At 53.7% G+C, this 20636-nt stretch overlaps 3 protein-coding genes across 3 annotated transcripts; all 3 read left to right on the top strand.

Moving 5' to 3' along the window:
- Positions 1-10319: 10319 nt before the first annotated feature.
- Positions 10320-11662, top strand: GCG54_00015614 (uncharacterized protein; the record flags this gene model as incomplete). Its single annotated transcript, XM_045415392.1, has 2 exons — positions 10320-10645; positions 10699-11662. The coding sequence occupies 2 exons, from the start codon at positions 10320-10322 to the stop codon at positions 11660-11662; spliced, it is 1290 nt and encodes a 429-aa protein (XP_045259191.1).
- Positions 11663-12365: 703 nt separating this feature from the next.
- Positions 12366-14059, top strand: GCG54_00015613 (uncharacterized protein; the record flags this gene model as incomplete). The annotated part of the gene is made up of 2 exons (XM_045415391.1): positions 12366-12410; positions 12581-14059. The coding sequence occupies 2 exons, from the start codon at positions 12366-12368 to the stop codon at positions 14057-14059; spliced, it is 1524 nt and encodes a 507-aa protein (XP_045259190.1).
- A 4359-nt stretch (positions 14060-18418) lies between these two features.
- On the top strand, positions 18419-19183 carry GCG54_00015612 (uncharacterized protein; the record flags this gene model as incomplete). Its single annotated transcript, XM_045415390.1, has 1 exon — positions 18419-19183. The coding sequence occupies one exon, from the start codon at positions 18419-18421 to the stop codon at positions 19181-19183; it is 765 nt and encodes a 254-aa protein (XP_045259189.1).
- Between the last annotated feature and the right edge of the window lie 1453 nt (positions 19184-20636).

The following is a 20636-nucleotide window of genomic DNA, read 5'->3' as shown; positions in this document are numbered from 1 at the left end:
TCGGGCGGCAATGCAGTGGATACCTCCCGATCTTTGGCACTCAAAGTGGGGAAGCCATTTCTTCAGAATGCAATGCTCAAGTGTCCATCAGGGTTTGGACAGTGGTTCGGTGGAGAGCTGAATGACTGGCGACATGCATCTGTATACCTCAAGAAAGGGACTGGTGACGACGATATGGTCGGCGGGGACGCGTGCCAAGGTAGCGGTGGTGAATGCGTGGATCATGACTGACCTTCAACGGTGACCTTGCGAGCGGTCACTGGCCAGAGCGGGCCTCCAAAGCTTTCTTGGAGCTCCACCATAAATGCAAGAGGAACCACGGAAACACCTGTAGTCAAATTCTTCAAAGTCAAACACGGTATCAGGCAAGGATGCAGGCATCTTGGAGAATAGTTCAGGCGGGGCGATAGTCTGTCGTCCTCGTTGTGTTTGCGCACGGCACTGTGTTGCAGTGCCACCAGCAATGGGGGGGGGGGGGGGGGGGGGCCCCCCCGGGNGGGGGGGGGGGGGGGGGGGGGGGGGGGACACTCACTGAAGTGGAGGCTTGTGTGTGGTGCGGGGTGCAGTGCCCAACTGGCTTGGGGGAGGTAGGTGGCACTTGGGACCTAACGGTCAGCAAAGATCTGGTGGCGCCATCAGGTAGTCGGTCAATCGACCAGCGAAGTGCACTCGACAAGGCAGGTTCCACTGGTCCAACCTACCGATTTCTAGCTGCGGATTCGGGAGGTATCGGCTTCAATCACCGGCGTTGGCCACGAAGCCTTCCCCATCTCCCGACCTTTAGGAACATGGCTGCCTGCAGTCGACCGACCTGCCTAAAGGAACGATGGTCGTCAGATTAAGCAGCCTGCGGAGGACCATCGGCACTTGCAGATCCCTGCGCCGATCGGGTCGAGGCGTGGAACGCAAAGGGTCTCTGACCCACCGATTGAACACTGCGTGGCTGTGAAAGGACGGACCCCAAGCCAAGTCTTGGCCCCACCTCTTCAAAATGTACCACATTTGTGGTACATTTTGCTGCTGATTACATAAGGCAGGAAGGCACCTGCAGGCAACGACGTGGATTGGAGCCTCCTCAAGGGACCCACACCCCAGCACCTCCACCACCTCGCGGTCCAGCAAGGTCGCCCGGCTGACCGCTGCCTCCACACCGAGAGAACAAGCACAAGTCCGCGAGGCCTTCTTGGCCCTCCGCTGGTCCTACGAATGGGCCACCCACTTGGCGGGACGGAAGTGAGGCTCCGTGGATGGCAGGTTCCTGCCAAGTACCGCTCCACTGAGGGTTTCCAGCGGAAGCTTTGGAAGAGTGCAAGGTGGCGTTCATGTCGGCATTTCTGAATGGTCCTGTGCGGTTGGTGCTTGCCTACCTTAGCTCCCAATTTGTGCGCTAAAATCGGGAGGTATCTTCTGTAAATACAGTGAGGGTGTACCTAGGGTAGGTAGCTCCCCGTTTGTGGGGGTGCAATCGGGAGGAAGGACTTTCCTCCCACCTTACCTACCTACCGATTCCACGCCTGGAAGTTAGTATGTACCCAGTGGACCTTTACCATCGAGGTTTATCTGTGATCCATCCCAGCCCTTGCTCATGGTCGTTGCAGTCGTCCGGCAGTCAAGAAGGTGTGTGTGTGTCCGCAGGGGTGGGGAAATCAACAGGCACTCAGACATGAACGGCAGCAGTGCTAGGCCCACTGAAAAGGTTACCAACCGATTTCCGGCCTAGAGATTGGTAGGTACTCCCATTCACTCGCCAAAATTGAATAGTACCTACCGATTCCACACCTGAGAATCGGTATGTACTTCGTTGGGTAGGTTCGATCCACTGAAGGCTAGGTAGGTGAGCAGCGTCACGCTCTGAGATGCCGCTCAACTAGTTTCGCGGCCGCGGGGCTGCCTCGAATAACCATCCACCGACATTCTCCAAAGCAGCGCCAAAACGGTTGCCGGTCGACTCTATGATCCGCGCCGCATCGTTCGACGCTGTCCACGGGTGTCGCTGAGCCGCCGCGAGACAAAAGAGCCATTTATTCAGATCAGAATCCCACCCAGGCTGGAGAAGCTGATGACTGCGTTTTGCGAGAGACCCGGCAAGGCGACCAACTTGATTGAATGCATCTGCGCTTCCAACCCGAATCAACGTTTTCCTTCGTCGACGACACTTCCATCGCTTCCTGCAACTGATTAGTTCCTCAGGAGGCAGCAGTACTCAATGCAGTCTTTCATCATGTAGGCCTCAGCCACTACCCTTTGGATGTTGCGACGAGATTCTGACGTGCACCAGTTGAAGTACTTTGCCCCTCCGTATAACGATCGCTGCGAACAAAGAACACAAGACCCATATACCATGACGACCAAAATTCCAACAATCGTGTCCGCCAACACAAGATCGATCGCAAATCCGGTCATACGGATGCGATTCTAAAGAACACCACGCAACATGCAGTCGAATAGCTACACAAGCCACCCGCGGTCGCCCAAGAACGCAACCGTGGAACGGCCCGTCCCAGACATCCATTGTCTGTCCGCTTCAGGCCCTGCCATCCGACTCGGAACACATCAAGTACTCGGCTAAATTTTCAAAGAGTTGCCCGTTTCTCCGTGGTTTGCCCGATGACCTTCTCAAAATGCCCCATTCGACCATTTAAACAACCACGCCACGCCAGAATCAACGTCTCGCTAGGAAGAGATTGCTTATGAGCACGTCGAGCACATACACCCTACAAGCCTTGACATCTCGCTTTTTGGAGCTTTGCCTGGAGGCTACAACCGTGTTTGCACCAAACAAGCTGCCGCTGAATCCTTCGACGCCGCGTCAAGTCCGAAGATGAAGCAGCATCGCGGTTGCATCAAGCGAAAGTACGGAGCAGGCAATCCTTGGCCCGATTGACAAAAACGTTTTTGGGTTCAGCTGTTCCATCTTGACCAAAATGCGCCATGAGGGAACAACATGTCGGTTTTGTGCGTGAGGTATTGAGGTATTTCCGGCCATTACAGGTACATCTCCGAACGCTTAAAGCTTCCCGTTTTGACCTGCGGAGGAGCAAACCCACCCTCCATCGATCAGGCTGATCATCGAGGACTGTCGCATTCAGGGAAGCTATAGCCTCGGCAAGTTACCGTCTTTGAGGCATGGCCATTCTTGCCGATGTACCTCAAACAAGCATGGAAGGTTGCAAATGGGTCTTTCCTTGGGCCAGCAGAGCCGCAGTAGAGGATATCTATTCAACCAGTCGATGCGAGATTGCGCGCCCACACGCAGAGCACGGGACGGACCACCACGAACCAGATCAAGGTTGAACGACGTCGGCAGCGAATACCATTCGACGCAAGAACCTTCGTGCCACGGTGCGAAAATGGTGGTCTTTTCCGCGGGATCTGCAATATAAAGATCTTGTGGACGGTCAATCCCCCGCGTCGTTGCCTCGGGCGGCCATCAGTAGCAAACATCGATGAATCAGTTGGATTCCAGCTGCCCGGGTAAGCTACCCGGATTGATCTAGACGTTCCGGTTTGGGATTTGCAGATAAGACTGGGGAAAGGGTGAAACAAACGATCGGCGGTTGAAGCTAAACATATGAATTCGCTGGACGGCGGAGGAAATGTATCCAGGTTTCGAGGGTGGCTTGAACGCGCGGTCCGATCTTGGGTTTCTCAAGAAGGCTGACGATGGCGTGTCGGTGAGATGGAGCAGCAAAAATGACTGTTTCGTGGTGATAGTGGTGGTAGGTGTCTGCAGCGACATGCCCGAGACGTGTGCGGCATGGGTGGCGTGTTGGTTGCCGTATGCATCCTACATGCTCTGGTGGGGCACTGACACTTGGAGTGTCCGCTACAGACAGGCAGCCCAGACAATGCCGAGCGAGCGCCTGGACTGCTTGCAAGACGAGAAGTTCTAGGTGTCAGGGTCTTTGCAGGGGCTGTGCAATTTGCCGCTGGAGGTTATATCGCGGTATCGGTTGGCGATCGGCAGCACTTATTGACCTCCTGGATGATTGTGTCTGTCTGCAGGGAAGCTGGCCAATACTGTGACGGGAAGCCCTAGTAGCCGCCTCTCCCCATCTCGCACTTGAGATGGCACAGCTCGCTTTCGTTGGAGTTGACTGTGACGGGTGCGAATAACGTGTCCGTTGTAGGCGGCATTGTGATGGTGATGGCGATGATCACGGCAAAGACCTTCCATGTGCGACGTGAGCGGGGAGGAAAGGGAGAATGGGGGTGGGAGAACCAGCGAGTGAAAGAAACAAGAAAGCAAGAGAGCATTTGGATCAAAGCTGACCCCCTTGCCACTGACTGACGCCTCCCAGAGACAGTTGTGGTGCAGATTCCCATATCTTGTGTCTTTCCGTCTTAGTCGTATCATATCGACGTGTCTAAGAATGGAGACGGAGCTCGGTTCGGAAATCCAATTCCTTTGTTTTCCTGTCCTCTACATCAGTCAACGCCACACACTCATCCATCTCAATTCCAGCCCAGCCAAAGACCCCACCATGGACAAGGACCACATGCCTTGCGACATCATCTTCAGCTGACCAACTTCCTCTCCTGCTTCTCCTTCCGTTCGCACAATTTCCTAGCTGGGCCAAGACAGCCTGAAGTACGATTGCAAAGCCTCCGACGGCCACAGGCGCATTCCACGCCCAACCAGGTGTCCCAGTAGACCAACGGCTTGTCGATGTTACGCTCATCTCGTTTGAATCACCCCAGCCAATATCTGCGATCCCTTCGTCCTCGCTCTCCTGATGGCTCCGGCCCGGTAGCAGCAACAAAAGCTCATGCGTACAGGCGGCCCTGCCGCCGAAAAACGTGGAGTTTCCGGGTGCGTACGAAATTCGAACCAGAATCAGCCCCTGCCGCGCAAGACTGACTTCAGAAAAGGTTCACTTGCTCCTTGGATATGTCACAGACGACACGCGCCTCCATGCATACGCCCCTAATATCCCCGCCACGTCTCATGACAGGCGTGTCGATTCCCCACAGACCTCCCGAGCCCCTACGTGCATCGTGGTTCTCGTAATTGGGAAGATAATCGACCTTCAAGTAATGCTACCTTCAGATCTTGTTGATGCTGTTCTTGCAAGTCCTGGAAGATCCGAAATGTCGTCGGTGCACAAAAGCGTGCACAAAAGCTAATGGTGTCGAAAGCCATCAAAGCCGCGCGGGTTGTACGAGCAAGCGCAAACTATTTTTGCACGAAAGAGGTAGAAACACAAGATTCAGGTCCGGCTTTGAGACAATACATAATCTTGACAGCCACCCAGGGCTGCCACGATGGACTTGTTCGTTGTAACACAGAGGAGCGCGCCAAACTTGACTGTCTGGTCTTCATCATCTGTTCGTGATTGCACAATATCAAAAGGCCGCACTTCTAGCGGCACGACTAACACGATGGCCACACCACGGGCGGCCCGGCTCGTTCTTGCAGCGAGTGATGATGGACACATGAAGCACCGCCCGAGCTGTGCCCCGCGCTGCTTCTCACCCAGCGACACATTACTTACTCTGCCCACATGGCAGATCTTGTCCATTCTAGCACGGTTGTAGGCTAGTCTGTGGTCCTGGAACACTTGTTCTGGACTGTTTAACTTGTAAAGATGTCGAGACATTCGATCTGCACGGCAGAACAGATAGGTGTGGGCAAGAACAACGAGAGAGGAACACCGGGTGCTCGTCACCGAAGCCAAGGCATGGTCCCAGGACGAGCGTGGTTGACATCTGCGATATTGATGGTGAGTACACCCGCGAAAGAACCGTAGCTGCGATATAGAGAGGTGGAAATCGCGATCATGATGGCCTAGTGCGCCCGGCCGAGAGCAAGTTCCTTGCGGAAGGAAGGCATCTTTTTGCCCCTCCGTGACGCATTTACAACATGACGAGAAAGATCTGGAGACTCATGCAGGACGGTTGGGAGCCTGAACAGCAAGCAGACTACCCTGACTGACATGCTGAAACACCGTTTTCCTAACATCAACCCCATGTGTTGGACATGCTGACGAAATTGCATTAGATAACCGTTTCCACTTGCGCAAATATCATTTCAAGTCAACAAATGACACCTCGGAGATGGCTTGATCAGTGTTCTTCTCATGAAAACATTTAACAGACATCTTCCAGCCCGCCATCCCGCCAACAGATATGCGTAATCAGGAGCGCAGCCGTTTGTTTGAACTGTGTGTTCAATAGGCTGTCGGCCGTTTCCTCAACCATGCCATTCAGGCCAAGACTCAACTTGAGCCTTAGATCATGCCTTTCCACGACTTCCGGTGTGTCATGGACTTCAAGCTTGGACTCCATGGCTCTCTGGTCTGTCAAATGCCTTCACTTCACGGCGAAGTGGCATCATGTCTTGACCCACCCGGCTAGCTGTATCGGGTCTTGCTCCCACCCCTTAAGACTTCCGGAGCAAGGATCTTTGAGGTGCAAACCCGCGAAGGTGCGCTTCGAAGCGCGACGAAGTTTTGGAAACGGACTTGCGATTCTGGCTACATAATTGACATTGACTACATATTCCATCACATGCGACCATGCCCACTGGAAAACTCGGGATCCCGTCCGCTCTCCCATAGATAAGCCAGTGAGGGCTGGATTAGTAGTTGGGTCGGTGACGACCAGCGAATACCCGGTGTTGTATGTTTTTTGTCTAAGTAATTTTTTTGCTGTGCTGTATGAGTAACGCTTTCTCCCCAGGTCACGGCTTTGGCGGCGTACAAGCTAGCACAAGAATTGATACGGTGAAGGAGTTCAGACTTGGAGCGTCGTTATCTTAGGGCGCCAGACACCTTGGCTGTAGTGCTTGTCGGCGACAAGGACGTACTTGAAGACGCCTCTCGTAGTCGTCACTAGCGTCTGCTGGCGAGTCCCATAGATAGTGTTGAAGGCAGATCTGCCCCCACCGCTGGTGGACATCACATTGCCATTTGATTGCCACAATGAACGTCTACGGAAGATGTGGCAGAAAGCGTGATGCAGTACCAAAAGTATGGTTGGCGGACAACGCCTCGACGGATGGCCAGTGAATTGGAGGATGGAGATGATGAAGCAACCAGCCTGCTATTGTCAAGCTGTGCCATTCGTCAAAGGACTCCTATTTCCGCATGAGTCATGGTTGTGAGCTACTTTACACACGCCCAGGGGCATACTTCGTCATGTTTAGTGCTCCCGAGGAGCGACGTTGTGGTGCTATTTGCAGGCGGTTTCAGGCGACCTCCTGTACAAGCGTGACAAAACCAAGCTGGTGATGCCGACGACAACATTGACGACGGGCAGAAATAGTCAGGTACAGGAGAAAGACGATGTGAATAGTGGTCGGGTTCCATGACTAGCTCGGAGTCCACGACGGGCAGACGCGGCAGCAATTGAATAGGACGGGGAATCGAATGCAGTGTTTCCGGGAGCTGGTCGCCGTTGACGGCGCAGGGACAAAAAGCGAGGCTTTAGCTGGCTAGCTGGACAGCCGGGTAGACGGGTAGATTGGTTGTGAGAAGGGTCGGAAGGATGACGCGGCCGCACCAAGGTGGTGGTGTTGGAGCGGCACCGGGGGACAGAGGATCATCGGAGGGGAAGAGAGGAGGAGGTTCGCGTTCTTCACGAAGGAGACGGATGCAAGATGTGGATGAAGCATAGGGGGAAAGGAGTATGCCGGCATCGATCAAGGTATCGGAGGCGGCTACAAGTTTGCAAGCCGTGTGCATGACAGCGAAATGGTCCAGGAGAGTACGTCAAGACTTGGGGATCTGGTACTGACAAAGACTCAGCATTTTCGACCTGAGCACTCGATTGTGGTAAAGAAACGTGAAACGAATAGATAAATGCGCGTGACTGATGTCTGTCCAGGACTTCCCTGATGATACTGCTGATGAAATTGATGCCGACCCTCTCGTTACATCCATCCGCTAGCTCCCGCCATTTCCAAGCCCCAGCCACTATCTGCACAGTCTGCCTCTTATCAAGTCTCCAATCAACCTAGTGTGCTTGTCGATCAGTAGGATAGACCGGAGTGCGAGGTTTGGAGTCTTGCAGGCTACGGCCACGGTGGGGTAACGGTAACTTTGGCTGGTTTTTCCACTGCGACGATGGTGAGGAGGTCGGCGGGATAGGATGGAGCATGCCGGTTTTCGCGCTCGAGGTAGTTGGGTTCTTGGGTTTTGGAGCACCGAGGGCCATGATCTGTCGGTATCTGTTGAGCACTCGTCACCCGATGGTTCCGCTGAAGCAAAGCTATGGTCGATGGTGTGTTGACTACCGGGCCGCTTTTGGGGCTTGCAATGGAGTCTTCGAGTGTTTTGTCGTTCCGAGAGAAGTTGGGTTGATAATAAATGCGGCGCCTGTTTGTGGATGAATCTTGCGGGTTCACGTTGCGCGGGGGAACGAAACACTTGCGAAGGAGGAGTCGCAAAGCACTCACTGGGTTGCTCTGGCAGGTGAAAGGGCATTGCCAGTGGGCAGGACCCGCTCTCCCGTTCAAAGCAGGCACCACCAGCACGAGACGGAAACCACTTTAGAAACGGCAGGAACGAAGCTTTCCTGGCATCACCCAGACAGAGGTGGCCACCCGGCATTTCTCCCAGGTGTCGCCGGAGGTGTCGCCAAGACTGACAGGACACATTGGCCTTTGTCGCTATCTCGCATCGGATCGACTCGTCTTGCCTTGTCCTGCGTTGAGCTTCTTGTTCTGCTGTTCTCCTCCCTGTCGGCCTTTGCATTCTCCTTTTTGGTCTGGGAACCGCCAACTTGCCGCCCTCAGGGATACTAACACCCCCGCCAAGTCCAAGGCGAAGGCCAAGCGCAAGACCGACACCAAAATCTGCATCGCCATGAACGCTGCAGCTGCTACGAGTCACACGAGCTCCGACAAGGCCGAGATCGTTGCAGTCAAAAGTCGATTCCCGCACCCGTCTCTCAACATAGCACACCTTTTAAACTCCCCTCGCTCAACCTGTCGACGATCATCACTCTACCGGTGCCTGTGTACCGGGTTAGCAACGACGGTCTCTAGCCCATCGCATTGGAGTAGTGTCACATCGAGGTCTTGGTGGGCAGGCAATGCAAGAGGCATCAAAGTAGAAGGAATTTTGAGTAGCAAAGACACGGTCAAGTAGCCCGTCGATTAACCCGCAACTTCTTCGAATGCCGCGCGTATCCTTTGGAGGTCACAGGTGAAGCCCTGGCATCTCGATCTTGCGGAACCGAGAGTGTGGGACGGAGCTGTTGCCATTGTTTGAAAATTCATTTGCGGCTTTACTTCGTCGTCCGTTCCAAGTCCCAGCGTGGTTCGGCCCTTGGCCGTGGCGCAGATCGGCACGATGCAATGAGGATTAGGTCTGCAATGAGCAACGGCAACCTGCAGGCTGTGCTGCTGGGCGGAATTCGAAAGCCATGATGCAGCGAGTAGTAAACTATTGTATCTCATTGAGGAGACTGTCCCTCCCTGTTTCTCGTACTCTTGGATCCTCCTCAAAGGCAATTTGCAGGCCGAAGGCCCCTGCATGGATCTGTGTCTCTTTGGCGGATTGCCTGGTCACCTTCGAATGCGGAAGATTGGGTGCGCTCGTTGAGTGGTGCGACGAGCATGTCGGCCAAAGTACCCCAGAGGGTTGGGAATTTGGACAAGGCATGAGCCGGATTCGTAGTTCAGCAGGCAATTTGCCGTGGAGGCATTGTCAACGCTGTCTTGTTTTCAATTATCGCAGATTCCGGCCATTCGTGACTGTCGTCAAAGCGGAGCGTCAGGTCGGGTTTCGAAGGCAACTTTGCCAGGGGGGCTTCCAGCGGATGGCCCACTGAAAGGATTGGTACCTACCGATTTCGCACCGGGAAATCGGGAGGTATGGATTTGTTTTAGGGGCCCTAGCAGTTTTTCGCCGTGCACTGAGTACCTAGGCAAGGTACTTCTGCGGGCCTCACGGATAACCAACGTGACACGGTCAACACTGTGAAGGCTCCCAAAGAAAAAAAAGATTTAGGTGGGGAAGGTGGAGCGACGTCACGCCGGTACGGGCAGGCACCTCCAGTGAGTGTCCTTCCATTGCACCGTCGCGACCGCTGAATTCCATCTCCACTGGAAGGTGCCGAGAGCGCATCTGCCTCGCCAAGAAACAAGTCAGGCGCGTGTTCGGACAAACGAGAGGCGCTGGGTGGCATCCCTGCCTGTCTCACAGGCCGGGCCGGGCCGCTGTCATCTCCAGGCACCAAAAAACACTGCACGCTGGGTACTGAACACCTTATTTCAACTCCCACGCCTCCTGACAACGTCTTCCCGAGGCATCATCTGCATTCATTCCGCGAAGAAACAAAGCCAACTCAAACTTGCCTGCCTGAGCACCACGATGGATTGCCTCTCGAATCTCCCTCCTGAGATACTCTCCGGCATCGCCGAAGCCCTTGCGATTCCTGATCACAACGCCAATCTCGACTTGCGGAGCCTGGCCCACCTGACTCTAGTGTCGCCCATACTGCATGGCGTCGCGAACCCCGTTCTCTACAAGCATGCCATCCTGTGGGACTGGTATATGCTCTGTCCCGGCAGGTCCTGGATGTCGGTTTCCATCCACCCTGCAAACTCCGTTGCTAACGGCGCCAGGCGGTTTCTGCATGGCAGTCGAGCCATAAGCCCCCCAGACTATCGACGGCTCTTTGGGCCTCCAATGCCAAAGTGAGCAATCTTCTCTCTCCTCAATCTCGCCCGCGCATTTCTGACGATGGCAGAAAACTTCCCGCCAATCGGGTAGGTGTTCTCATGGCCGCTGCGCTCTCCGGCGATCTCGTTCTCCTGTCTCGTCTGGTCGCCTACATTCCGCAAGTCCTCCGACCTCTTGACACCGCACGAGTCTTGTCCGCTCCATTCTACGTCCCCTGGAGGTGCCCGACCAAGCTCCACATGGACCCCGAAGATGGCCAGCCGTATGCCACTCTCCTTCATGCAGCCGCAATGCGAGGCGACGAGGACATGGCCCGCTGGCTTCTCAACCGTCGAGTATCAATTGACCCTAGCGCGTTGTTGGATTGTCTCTGCCCGTCGCCTTACATGAATGCTATTTGCACGACAGGCATGTGGTCTGCCGGAGGCAGTGTTGAGCCGACATCCCTACACTTAGCTCTCGCACACGGAAACGAGGCGATAGCGAAACTTCTGATCAGCAAGGGAGCTGTATGGGATCGGCCGCACAGCAGCTGTGGAGGTCTCACGGGGCTGCATATGATGGCTGCGGGCCGCATGGTGGAAATGATGGAGTGGACCATCGACCAGTGCCACGGCCCGCTCCAAGATACGATTGGACGGAATGGACCAGTTCACGACTGGCCAGACGAGGCTGGGTGTTGGAGCCTTCACTACGCTTGTTTCTCCGAGGATGTCAAGGGGAGAAGTCAGGACAGAGAGGAAGGCGAACTTTCAGCTGTGCACATGGTGTCCAGACTCGTAAGGCTGGGCGCGTTGGTTGATACGACGGACCGCGCTCAAATAGCACAGCGAGTGTCGGACGAGAGAAAACGGATCGAGGAGGGCCCCAAGCCGCACTGGAAGTTTGACAACAGCGCTGACATTGAATGGGCGCAACGCATTGGAGATTGGAAGCACGACGAGATTCCGATGCCCAAGCCGGAAGTATTTGCAGCACAGCGCAACCGATGGCAACTTTCATGGATAATCTACAGGGCGGGGTCCGTCTGAAGGAGGTGTTTGCATGGGATGGCTTAACAAAGCAGGCGGCAAAGGGAGGTGACACTCATGGAAGACTGCAGTGTGCTTTGGTGGGCTCCACTTTTGGGCATTTGGCAGAGACGAAAGTGGAGCACTCCCGATGACGACGCCCAATACTGAGAGGGAGGCCAAGTGGCCGGGGAGGCGCTCAGGGACTTTCCGGAATGCGAAGTAGGCACCTGCGTCTAGCAAGATCGACAGATAGGAGAATCACCATCTTTCCTTTAGCTTTTGCTTCAGCATCGACTCCCGTGTCTTTCCCTCGTATCTTGCCGTCGCTGGGTTCCCCCCTCCCTTCAAGCAGCAGGTCCATCCACAGTGCCTCTCAGTGATGTGCGAGTGTGAGCAGGCGCGATGTGTACATGGCAAGTGCGATGTCCATCGGCAGGTGCCAACCGACATGAAAGCCACATGGGAGGAGAGCACCTGCGTCTCATGTGCCTGCGCGCAGAGTCTGCGAGGCCATACCACCGCCTCATGCGCTGAACTTCTCCTTTCCCTTCTGCAGCCATCATCATCCTCGCCTTTCGGTGCTGTTTGCTTGTCGTTCGTTCGTTCGGTTTTTCGGCTTCGGCCAGTGTTTAGTCGTGTTCTGTGCGGTCTTCTCTTGTCTTGCGTCTGACTTCATCGCCCCTCGCCTCGCCTCACCTCACCTCCCTCGACCTCAACCACTATGGCAAACCGCGACAACCAGTCTGGCGCGAACCGCGGACGACTCGTATGTGTTTCTATATTATCCACCCCTTTTCCACATAAAAGCATCTTAAGATGATTCTTTCACTCCAAATCCAGTACAGAGCCTGGTCAGACCAGCGAGTTTTATGTCCATCATCTCTGAACCATATATCGTCTCACACAACTCCGATACTAATATTGCCAATAATGTAGAACTTCATTGATACATATCCCCATACCGCCGCCCCCACCGCTGATGTCGTGTCTGCCTTCATCAACGACATCATCACGCCCGCCGCCGCTGTTCGCCCACAAGCTGCCTCGCGCGCTGCGGCTTTGCTGCTCGCCTCTGTCGAAGGCCATGGACGACAGCTTCACCAACATCTCCGCGAGAACCCCTCCGTTGCCACCAAAGACATCAGCGCGGAGAGAGGCCTTGCGACTCTCCAGCACCGTTGGGGAGCTCACCCCTGGGTTCCCGCTGCCTATGCTCCTAGACCGCCCATCGCCCCCCTCATCATCCGCAAGATGGTCTGGATCACCGACAAAGTGCTTTCCCGCCCCGGCGCCACCACCAACGATTTGGCCGCTCTCTGGGCCGGCTCCCCACGAGACCCTGACAATGCCGGGCTGCTGCTTCGGGCTGTCATCACCTCCGGGGCCTCTAACCTCACCAAGGCCGTAGCTACACAAGCCGCCAAGATGCTCGCTGCTGAGCTTGCCGTCGCCGATGCTGAGGTTGTGAGGGTCCAGCGCCTGCACGAACAAGCTGCCGAAGAACGGGACTGGGCTGAGCTGGAGCTCCTCCACCAGGAAGAAGCAGCCGCACAGCGCATGCTCGCTCTCCACGAGGCTGAGATGGAGGAGGCCGCAGCAGAAGCAGAAGTCATAGGCCTGATGCAGGATGCGGAGGAGCGCCATCAGCAGCAGCAGCAGCAACACGGGGATGAGGAGGAAGAGGAAGAGGAGGAGACTGAAGCTTCTCGTCGCAACAATGACGCTTTTCTCGGCTTCCGCTACGACGCGCGCGACGACTACAATCCCCTTTTCGGCGATGACAACGATATCCCCTTGCGAGACCACAACATCCCCCTCGTTGGTGACGAGCCCCATGGCCCCACTGCCCCGAGTTCCGACGATGACCCTTTCAGAAGCTCGCCCGCCCGCCCTGCCATCCGATCTGCTCCCCGCGCCGTCCGATCCCGGCCTGAATCTGACTCAGAGTCCGATGCGCCCCCCTGCAAACGCCGCCGCACCATTTCCGTCTCTTCTGACCGCAACTCAGACTCCGACTCTGACTCCGACTCCGAATCCGAAGAGGCCCCCCCACCCCCGCCCGCACGCCGTGTTCGCCGCCCTAGGGCACCCCCTGCGAACCAGGAGGAGGAGCTTGATAGGATCGCCCAGCGCGTGTACGACACCACCATGTCCCAGCTTAGGCAAGGCACTTTCACATCCCGTATGCGGCTTGCCGATCGTCAGGACATCGCATGGCACGCACGAGCTGCCGTTCTCGACACCGCTGTCGCCCAAGAGGAGGGCATTGCCGAGCCCGACAACGAACCTCGCGCCGACCGGGCCTTTGAGGACGAGTTGAGCTCAGAGTACGATGAGGAGTTGGTGCCAACGCCGCCGGTGCGTCGGGCTGGAACCATGTTCACCAGCTTAGTCTTCGATTCAGACGACGAGTAAGGGTGTTTGGTGTGTTTCGTGTTCTGTCCGCTTGTGTTTACTGGCGCCATTGAGGCCGTTTATCGTTTTCGTTTTGTGGTTCGTCTTTGCTTTCGGGCTCGTTTGAGATTCGCTGTTGTTGCGGTGGTGCTTTGCTATCGGTTCGTGTGTTGTTGTCTGTTTGGTCGCTGTTGCTTTTGTTATTGGTTTTCAAATGGGAGTCTTGAGCTTTTCTGATCGTCATACTGGCGCGGTGCTGCATTATACTCGTTCTCCGCATTGATTTTCCCGTCATCTGAGTCCTGATGTGCTCATGACTCCCGATAATATAAGTGAAGCTTGAAACTAAGGTGGTGTCATAGCATTAACAGCGCTTCCCGACTGTTCCAAAAGCTACCTCACTCACTGAATTGAAACAAAATACCAGACGAAAGCATATGGAAAACGTCTCTCAGAAACTTATAAGGAGCCCATATCACGTTAAATAACGCAATCATAGTGAACAGAATGCGTCATAAAATGCGTCAGAACCAGGGGAACTCATTTGAAAACTTACCCAAATGATTCACGTCATACTGGGAAAATATTCTGTCGTAGCCTCAAACCCCAAAAGAACCGACCAGAGGCCGAAGAATTCATTTTCTCGACACTCAATTGGCTACCATCATGTTCTGCTCCCATTCAAGGGAGAAATGGAAATAGGGAAACATTCATCATGGTCCGTATCATGAAGCTGGCATTTCAAACGTCTCCAATTAGCTCGCAAAAAAGTCCTTATGTACTCCTCCTTCCCAAGCACTTGATCCTGACACTAAATGCGTTTCTGCAAAATACAATTATCCTCCAAGCTGCTCACCTGGTGTGCCCGAATGAGCCTTTTAATGTGGCGGCTGGCGGCGGTCTTACTTCTCAAGTAAATCATGAAAGCTAGCTATATTGTTGTCTTGTAGGCGCGGAGGCATTTGAGAAATTGTGAGGCAAAATCGACAATCTCAAGCACAGTAATGCAATTTACATCATAACGCCTACGTTTTGTGATAGCGGTAGCAGGTTTACTTCTCTTTAATAGCCCTGCACTTTCTCAAAGGTCTTCATCGCAGCTTTAGGCTCGTGCGGGAGCCAACCTGTCCAGGAATTTTGCGCAGCGGTTAGTAGTGGTTCTTCTCCCTCAGTGCCCGGAGAGGAGCAAAAGCCTTTCTTTCTGCTTACGAGGCTGGAGACGAATATGCGTTTGGTTCATAGAGATCATCTGCAAGGCAAAGCTATAGAGACGGAGAGCCCGAGTGTTGACGGCGAGCGAATTCTCGAAGGGAGCATGGCATATGATCAGACTCGTAGTTAAACATGTTTAAGGCCCGTAAACAATTGAAGGTCTTCTGGAGTACACTTAAGAGAGATAATCAAACCTCAGCTAAAGGTAATTAGCTTTGAGGCCCTGCTTGGGAGGCTATCGTAAGGATGATCAAAGTAAATGGCCATGTTGATCGCGAAGGCCAGGTTCGATGCATCTCATAAATCTCACACTCACTTGAGTAAGGTATCTCAACCATGTCCAATAGTGCACTTTGCGCGCTTCCATGAAGCAGAGCCATGTCTTCCTTCAACTCACTCCTCTGGGCTGCAGTGACCGGGATCGGTGCACCGCCCGCATGCCGAGTGGGGCCGGATAAATGGATCCAGGCGCCGTCATTTCAGTGGTTGGCCGGACGCAATTACACAGACAGCTGCGACAAGACATGTCGGCCGCTGGTATGAGTGGCCAAATGAGCGGAGGATGCCAACGGGAACAACAATCACATGGTGACCCCGCCAAGCGCCAAGGGTATGCCCCTTGCTCAATCACATCCTTCATCTCACACATGCAGGGATCTTGCGATGTACCCCAACAAGCCAGTCATCTCAAGCGGCTAAGCTGAGCGCCCAAGCTCAGTCAGATTCAGTATGATACCCGAACTCTGGGATCTGACTGTTGTAAGCATCTTCGCATTGACTCCTTTGTGCTGAATGGGTCAGAAAAGAAATAGATAAAAGAAAAAAAGGTCCAGTATGTACACCACGACGAGCCGGGAGTGGGCCCCGAACCAATAATGAGATCCCCACCTCTGAGGTCATCATGAGGACCAACAACACAACGAAACCACCCTCCAACAAGGCTTTTGTCAGCAAAGCACCGGGGTCTTGCCTTTTTGAGAAAGCAAACATTACAAGCAATCATTCCGCTCCCCGAAACACCTCCAACGCCCCCGAAACGACTCCAACCCTGAAAATACAAGACTGGCGACTCCAACAAGCCGGTCACAATGTCCACAAGACATTGCAACTTCGATACAGTAGTCCCTACATGTCCCGTGCGTTGAGTAAGTGGGAGAAAGTCTCACGAAATCCCCTTCGCTCAGAGGTTGGCTCCAACCACCACTTCATCCTTCGACTTCGGCCAACGCGTATTTCTTTTAGATGCCGACCGTCGGAGCCCCTTACCCAGACGGCCATGACCCCCTCCGCCGAGATCTCGAAGGCAGAATTGCTTTCGAAGGCAGAATTGCTTTGCAAGAAATGCAACCAAGTATGCACAATTTGGCGAAACGCGCACGACGCTGAAGTCGACGACGGTATGGACTGCATCCACGCATCCAGCGATACGAACTCTGTGCCAGGCGACGCACAGAAAGGCGCAGAGAGCGACGCTGCGTCGGATCCCGTCCCCATCGACTGGGAAACGAAGCTGGTGCCACGCGACAACTACGAGGACGACCCTTGGAGTCCAACCACGGAGCTTCACTACCGGCGCGCTTCAGAGATACACAAAATCCAAAAAGCAGAAGCACGCGCAAGTAGAAGGCATCGCAAGTCCCAGGCAGAGGACAGGCCCCATGTATGGAGGCCGGCACGCATCTCGCAAGGGGCAAGGAGGCGAATGCGCCGTGAGAAGGAAGAAGCGCTGGTCTCTAGAGCCCAGGCTGAGGGTACCAACAGTCGCGAATGGAATGTCGTGGTCTCGCAATCTTGCACCGGGATGGTGATGGACTTTATGGTTGGGCATGAAGGCTGACTTTGGCTCGCCAGCTAGCGCTTCATGCTGGAAGCGTTGAATGCTGTGGAGAAGTTTGGATTTTCCTGGATTTTCTGTGTATTATTTCGTTACGTACTTGGGGCTGGATGAATATTGATATCGGACTCCTTGCTTGTATTGTGTTTTCAATACGTCCAGCGAAGTCTGTAATACTACCCTCGACACTTTGATTAATCACTGTGCGAATTGCCCCTACAGTCTCAGATCCTTCGTGCTAGCTCTCACAGCGAGACAAGTGTCCGAGACCATCGCGGCCTTTCATACTCATGGGAAAGGTCGGGGTCAAGCGCTAGGTTCAGCTGCATCGTCTCTCACAGGTGACTCAATACCAGTGTGAAGGTGTATGAAAGACTCAACAAGGGCCCCATTTAAGTGATCTCTGCTCGCATTCTTTGATGATGGTTGGCTACGTACTCTTGGAATCAACATTGTCAAAAGCAGTCATTGCACACAATTGGTGAATGAAGCCATCATGCTGATGAATGAAAAGCATGCGACGATGGGTACTTCACCCAGCAAAGATTGGTCATTAGCACTTGCATTTGCGGCAAGTCAGTCGAGTCATCTCTTGTGCCCAGCAACATTCTTAAAGGTAGCTTGAGGCGGAGAGGTTGGCAAAAGAAAGCAACTGGCTACATGACTTGAACAAGAGACATATGTTTCCAATGAGCGGAAATACGGAGTGGACGCCCAGGAGTTCTGCTTGGTACCTATAGCAACGTCTCACAACTACTCAGGTTCTCCTGGTGATGTTGTATGGGATGCTGGTGGTAAACACTGGCAAATCAATTTCTGTAATGATGTACAAGAATGAGAGAGGCAGGGAGGATGAGAAGATGGGGGCCAAAGACAATACATTTGTGATTGATAGCCGGAATGAAAAGCAGGATCAAAAAGCAACAGGCGGCAGTCATCGTCCATGTCCGCCGATAACGCCGCCTGCCTCTTTGATGGAGAGGTTGCTTGAACGTAGCCTTAGTCGCACCTTCCTTGGAGGATTGTTGTTCTTTCGCAGAGTCGCGTCGCGTAAATCCCCGCGCCAGGCCATTGACTTGATGGTTTTCGAATCGCGCTCAACTTCTAAACCCTCCCTCTTCCACCACCACACTTGGGGTTTGACGCCATCCCGAATATCTCCATCGTCTCCTCCGCATCATTCAGAACGAAGAAGGGTAGGCTCAGATATCTCGATCCATTTCCGAGCGAGTCTATCAACAGATTCTGACTTTGACGTGCAGATGGCAGGCGCCAAACGAAGCCAAAAATCGACCAAATGGACCGCCGACAGAAGGAGGGCCTTTCGAGCCAGGATGGCCGAGGCGAAAGCCAACAAGAAGGCAGCCGCAGCCACAAAGGCATCTCGAGGAAAGAAAATGGCAGTGCAAGCTCAGCAGACGAAGAAGACTGCTCGCCGACCTGACGCGAACGACTCGGAGCCCCAAGACGACGAGAGCATTTTGACTCGGTCCGCAGCTCAAGCCAACACGAATGCAGAGCAAACCAGGCCGACCAGGGAGAAGGCTTCCAGACATGGAACGCACATGACGGACACCCGAGGTGAAGTCGAGCATGGCAGAAAGACTCGCTCTGCTTCTCACGCAGAACAAGTCCAGGTGAGGCAGCCAATGCTTTCCAACGTTGCCACTGAAGCTGACAATCGCATGAAGCATGTTGCATCAGGCTCTACTCCCGTCGACGAGCTCGCCGAGCTCACCGAGCTGGAACGCAAGCATGACATATGCGCTCGATCGATGCAGTCGCTCGACCTGTTCCACCGCGAACGCGTGGAGCGCATTCGTCGATTCATCTCTGTGGTCCAGCGGGACAAACATCTGTCGCCAACTCGGTACGAAGACCCTCTCAGCCTCAGAGAGGAGCCGGCTGCCGTCACAGTCCAGCGTGATTTAGAGGAGGCCAGGTACAGCGACGCGCTCGGGATGATCAAGGAATATGCGGAGGAGGTTTTGGACGATTACAAGTCGACTGCGTGGGCTGATACAGCGAACGAGCATTTCCAAGAGTTGCGGAGGACTCGAGAACGCCTGAAGGCCTTGAGTAGACAAGGCTCAGAGTGATTATTCTCTGTTTTGCCGTTAATATGTCTGAACTTCTGAACGTCTTCCCTCTTCATGATGCGGAGATTCTTTGGTCTTGGCGGTTTTTCTGCTCCGCAGGTTTCCCCTGGGCGTCTGTCGAGGCTTTACTCTGTCTTCATACTTGTACAAAGTCAACTCATCTTGGGGAACCATTACCCTGCTCAAGACATGTTTGATCTGTCTGTAGAACTTCGAGCTCCCAAACAAGTTCATCGATGAGTCATCACTGCCACTGAGTTCAGCACTTCTGTGAAATTTCTTTAAATATTTTAAATTACCCCTATTTGCAATAGAGTGAAGACGTTGAAGAAGGTAGGAAAGACGTTCGCAAGAAGGATCAGACCAATCCCATGAGCTTCCCATGTATGATGCTGCCTATGATGTGTGATGGCTCCAAATTTCCAACGATACAAGGTCGAGAAGGCCTCTGCGCGAAGTCAGCGTGGCCGTCGCTGGCCTCAAAGGCTTCACAGCGACCGCATATTAGCATAAGAGTAATTTCGACATGCCTTGGCAACTGAGGAGGTGAGTTCCACACTTACCCCCTTACTTGCCTGACAGACTGGTCTCTTCGAGAACTGCGGGTTGTCTTCTATTGTCTATCGTCCATTGTCAATCTCACTTGGGCTGTTCGGTTAAGATCCTGCATAATATACACAGATAAGGAACCCGTAGATCCGCAACGGATTGCATCGACTGTTTTCAGATTGATCGATGCTGCTCTTGTAGGGATGCTTGTCATCTCAATGACGATCCCCAGACGTACTTCTTCGACTACTTCGCCGGCGCCATGCCCACCAAGTGGCTTCCAAAAATAGATTTGATCGCTGTTCATTTCAAGAATAACGTGGATATTGTCGACGGCTGGTGTTAGCTATTGAGAACTTCTTGCCATTGGGAGAATGCATGCCAATGTGCTCTTTATGCCATACGTGGTGACCTGCGAGGGGATTCCCGGTTGCGATTGTCAATTCCATGGTGGTTGAGGGTACATGATGAATCAAGATGGCTAATGGTAGTCGGCTTGTCCCGTATTCATCGCAGTGTCTAAATTATTCATAGAAGAACCGACGGGCGCTCGTAGACGTCATTGCTTGCTTCTGCCACACAGGGGACCCTGGAAGGACCTGATGGCAAGGTTTATATGGCAGCTGAAGTCGACACTAAGCATATTTCTACCTGCCCTTTGGATAGTGCCTTGGTTGGTTACCATTGGAAACTCAATGATCTTTTGTCTGATTTAGAGGTTGCAAGTTCGAGCTCCTTCGATGGCGCTTTTCCTTTTTTGGTCCTCTCTATGTTTTGCTACTCGTGTGAATTTGTAGGTGACTGCTACAAAGAGTCCTTTTCTGAGCGTCCTCACTATTCTTAACATGACGGCGCTCCTCGTTTTGTTCAGCTGACACCCTTCTCATTCGTCAAAACTTTTCAA

This window comes from Colletotrichum gloeosporioides (assembly GCF_011800055.1).
Source record: "Colletotrichum gloeosporioides strain Lc1 chromosome Unknown consensus_80, whole genome shotgun sequence".
NCBI classification, from domain to species: Eukaryota; Fungi; Ascomycota; class Sordariomycetes; order Glomerellales; family Glomerellaceae; genus Colletotrichum; species Colletotrichum gloeosporioides.
This window is presented reverse-complemented; position numbering and strand designations above follow the sequence as displayed.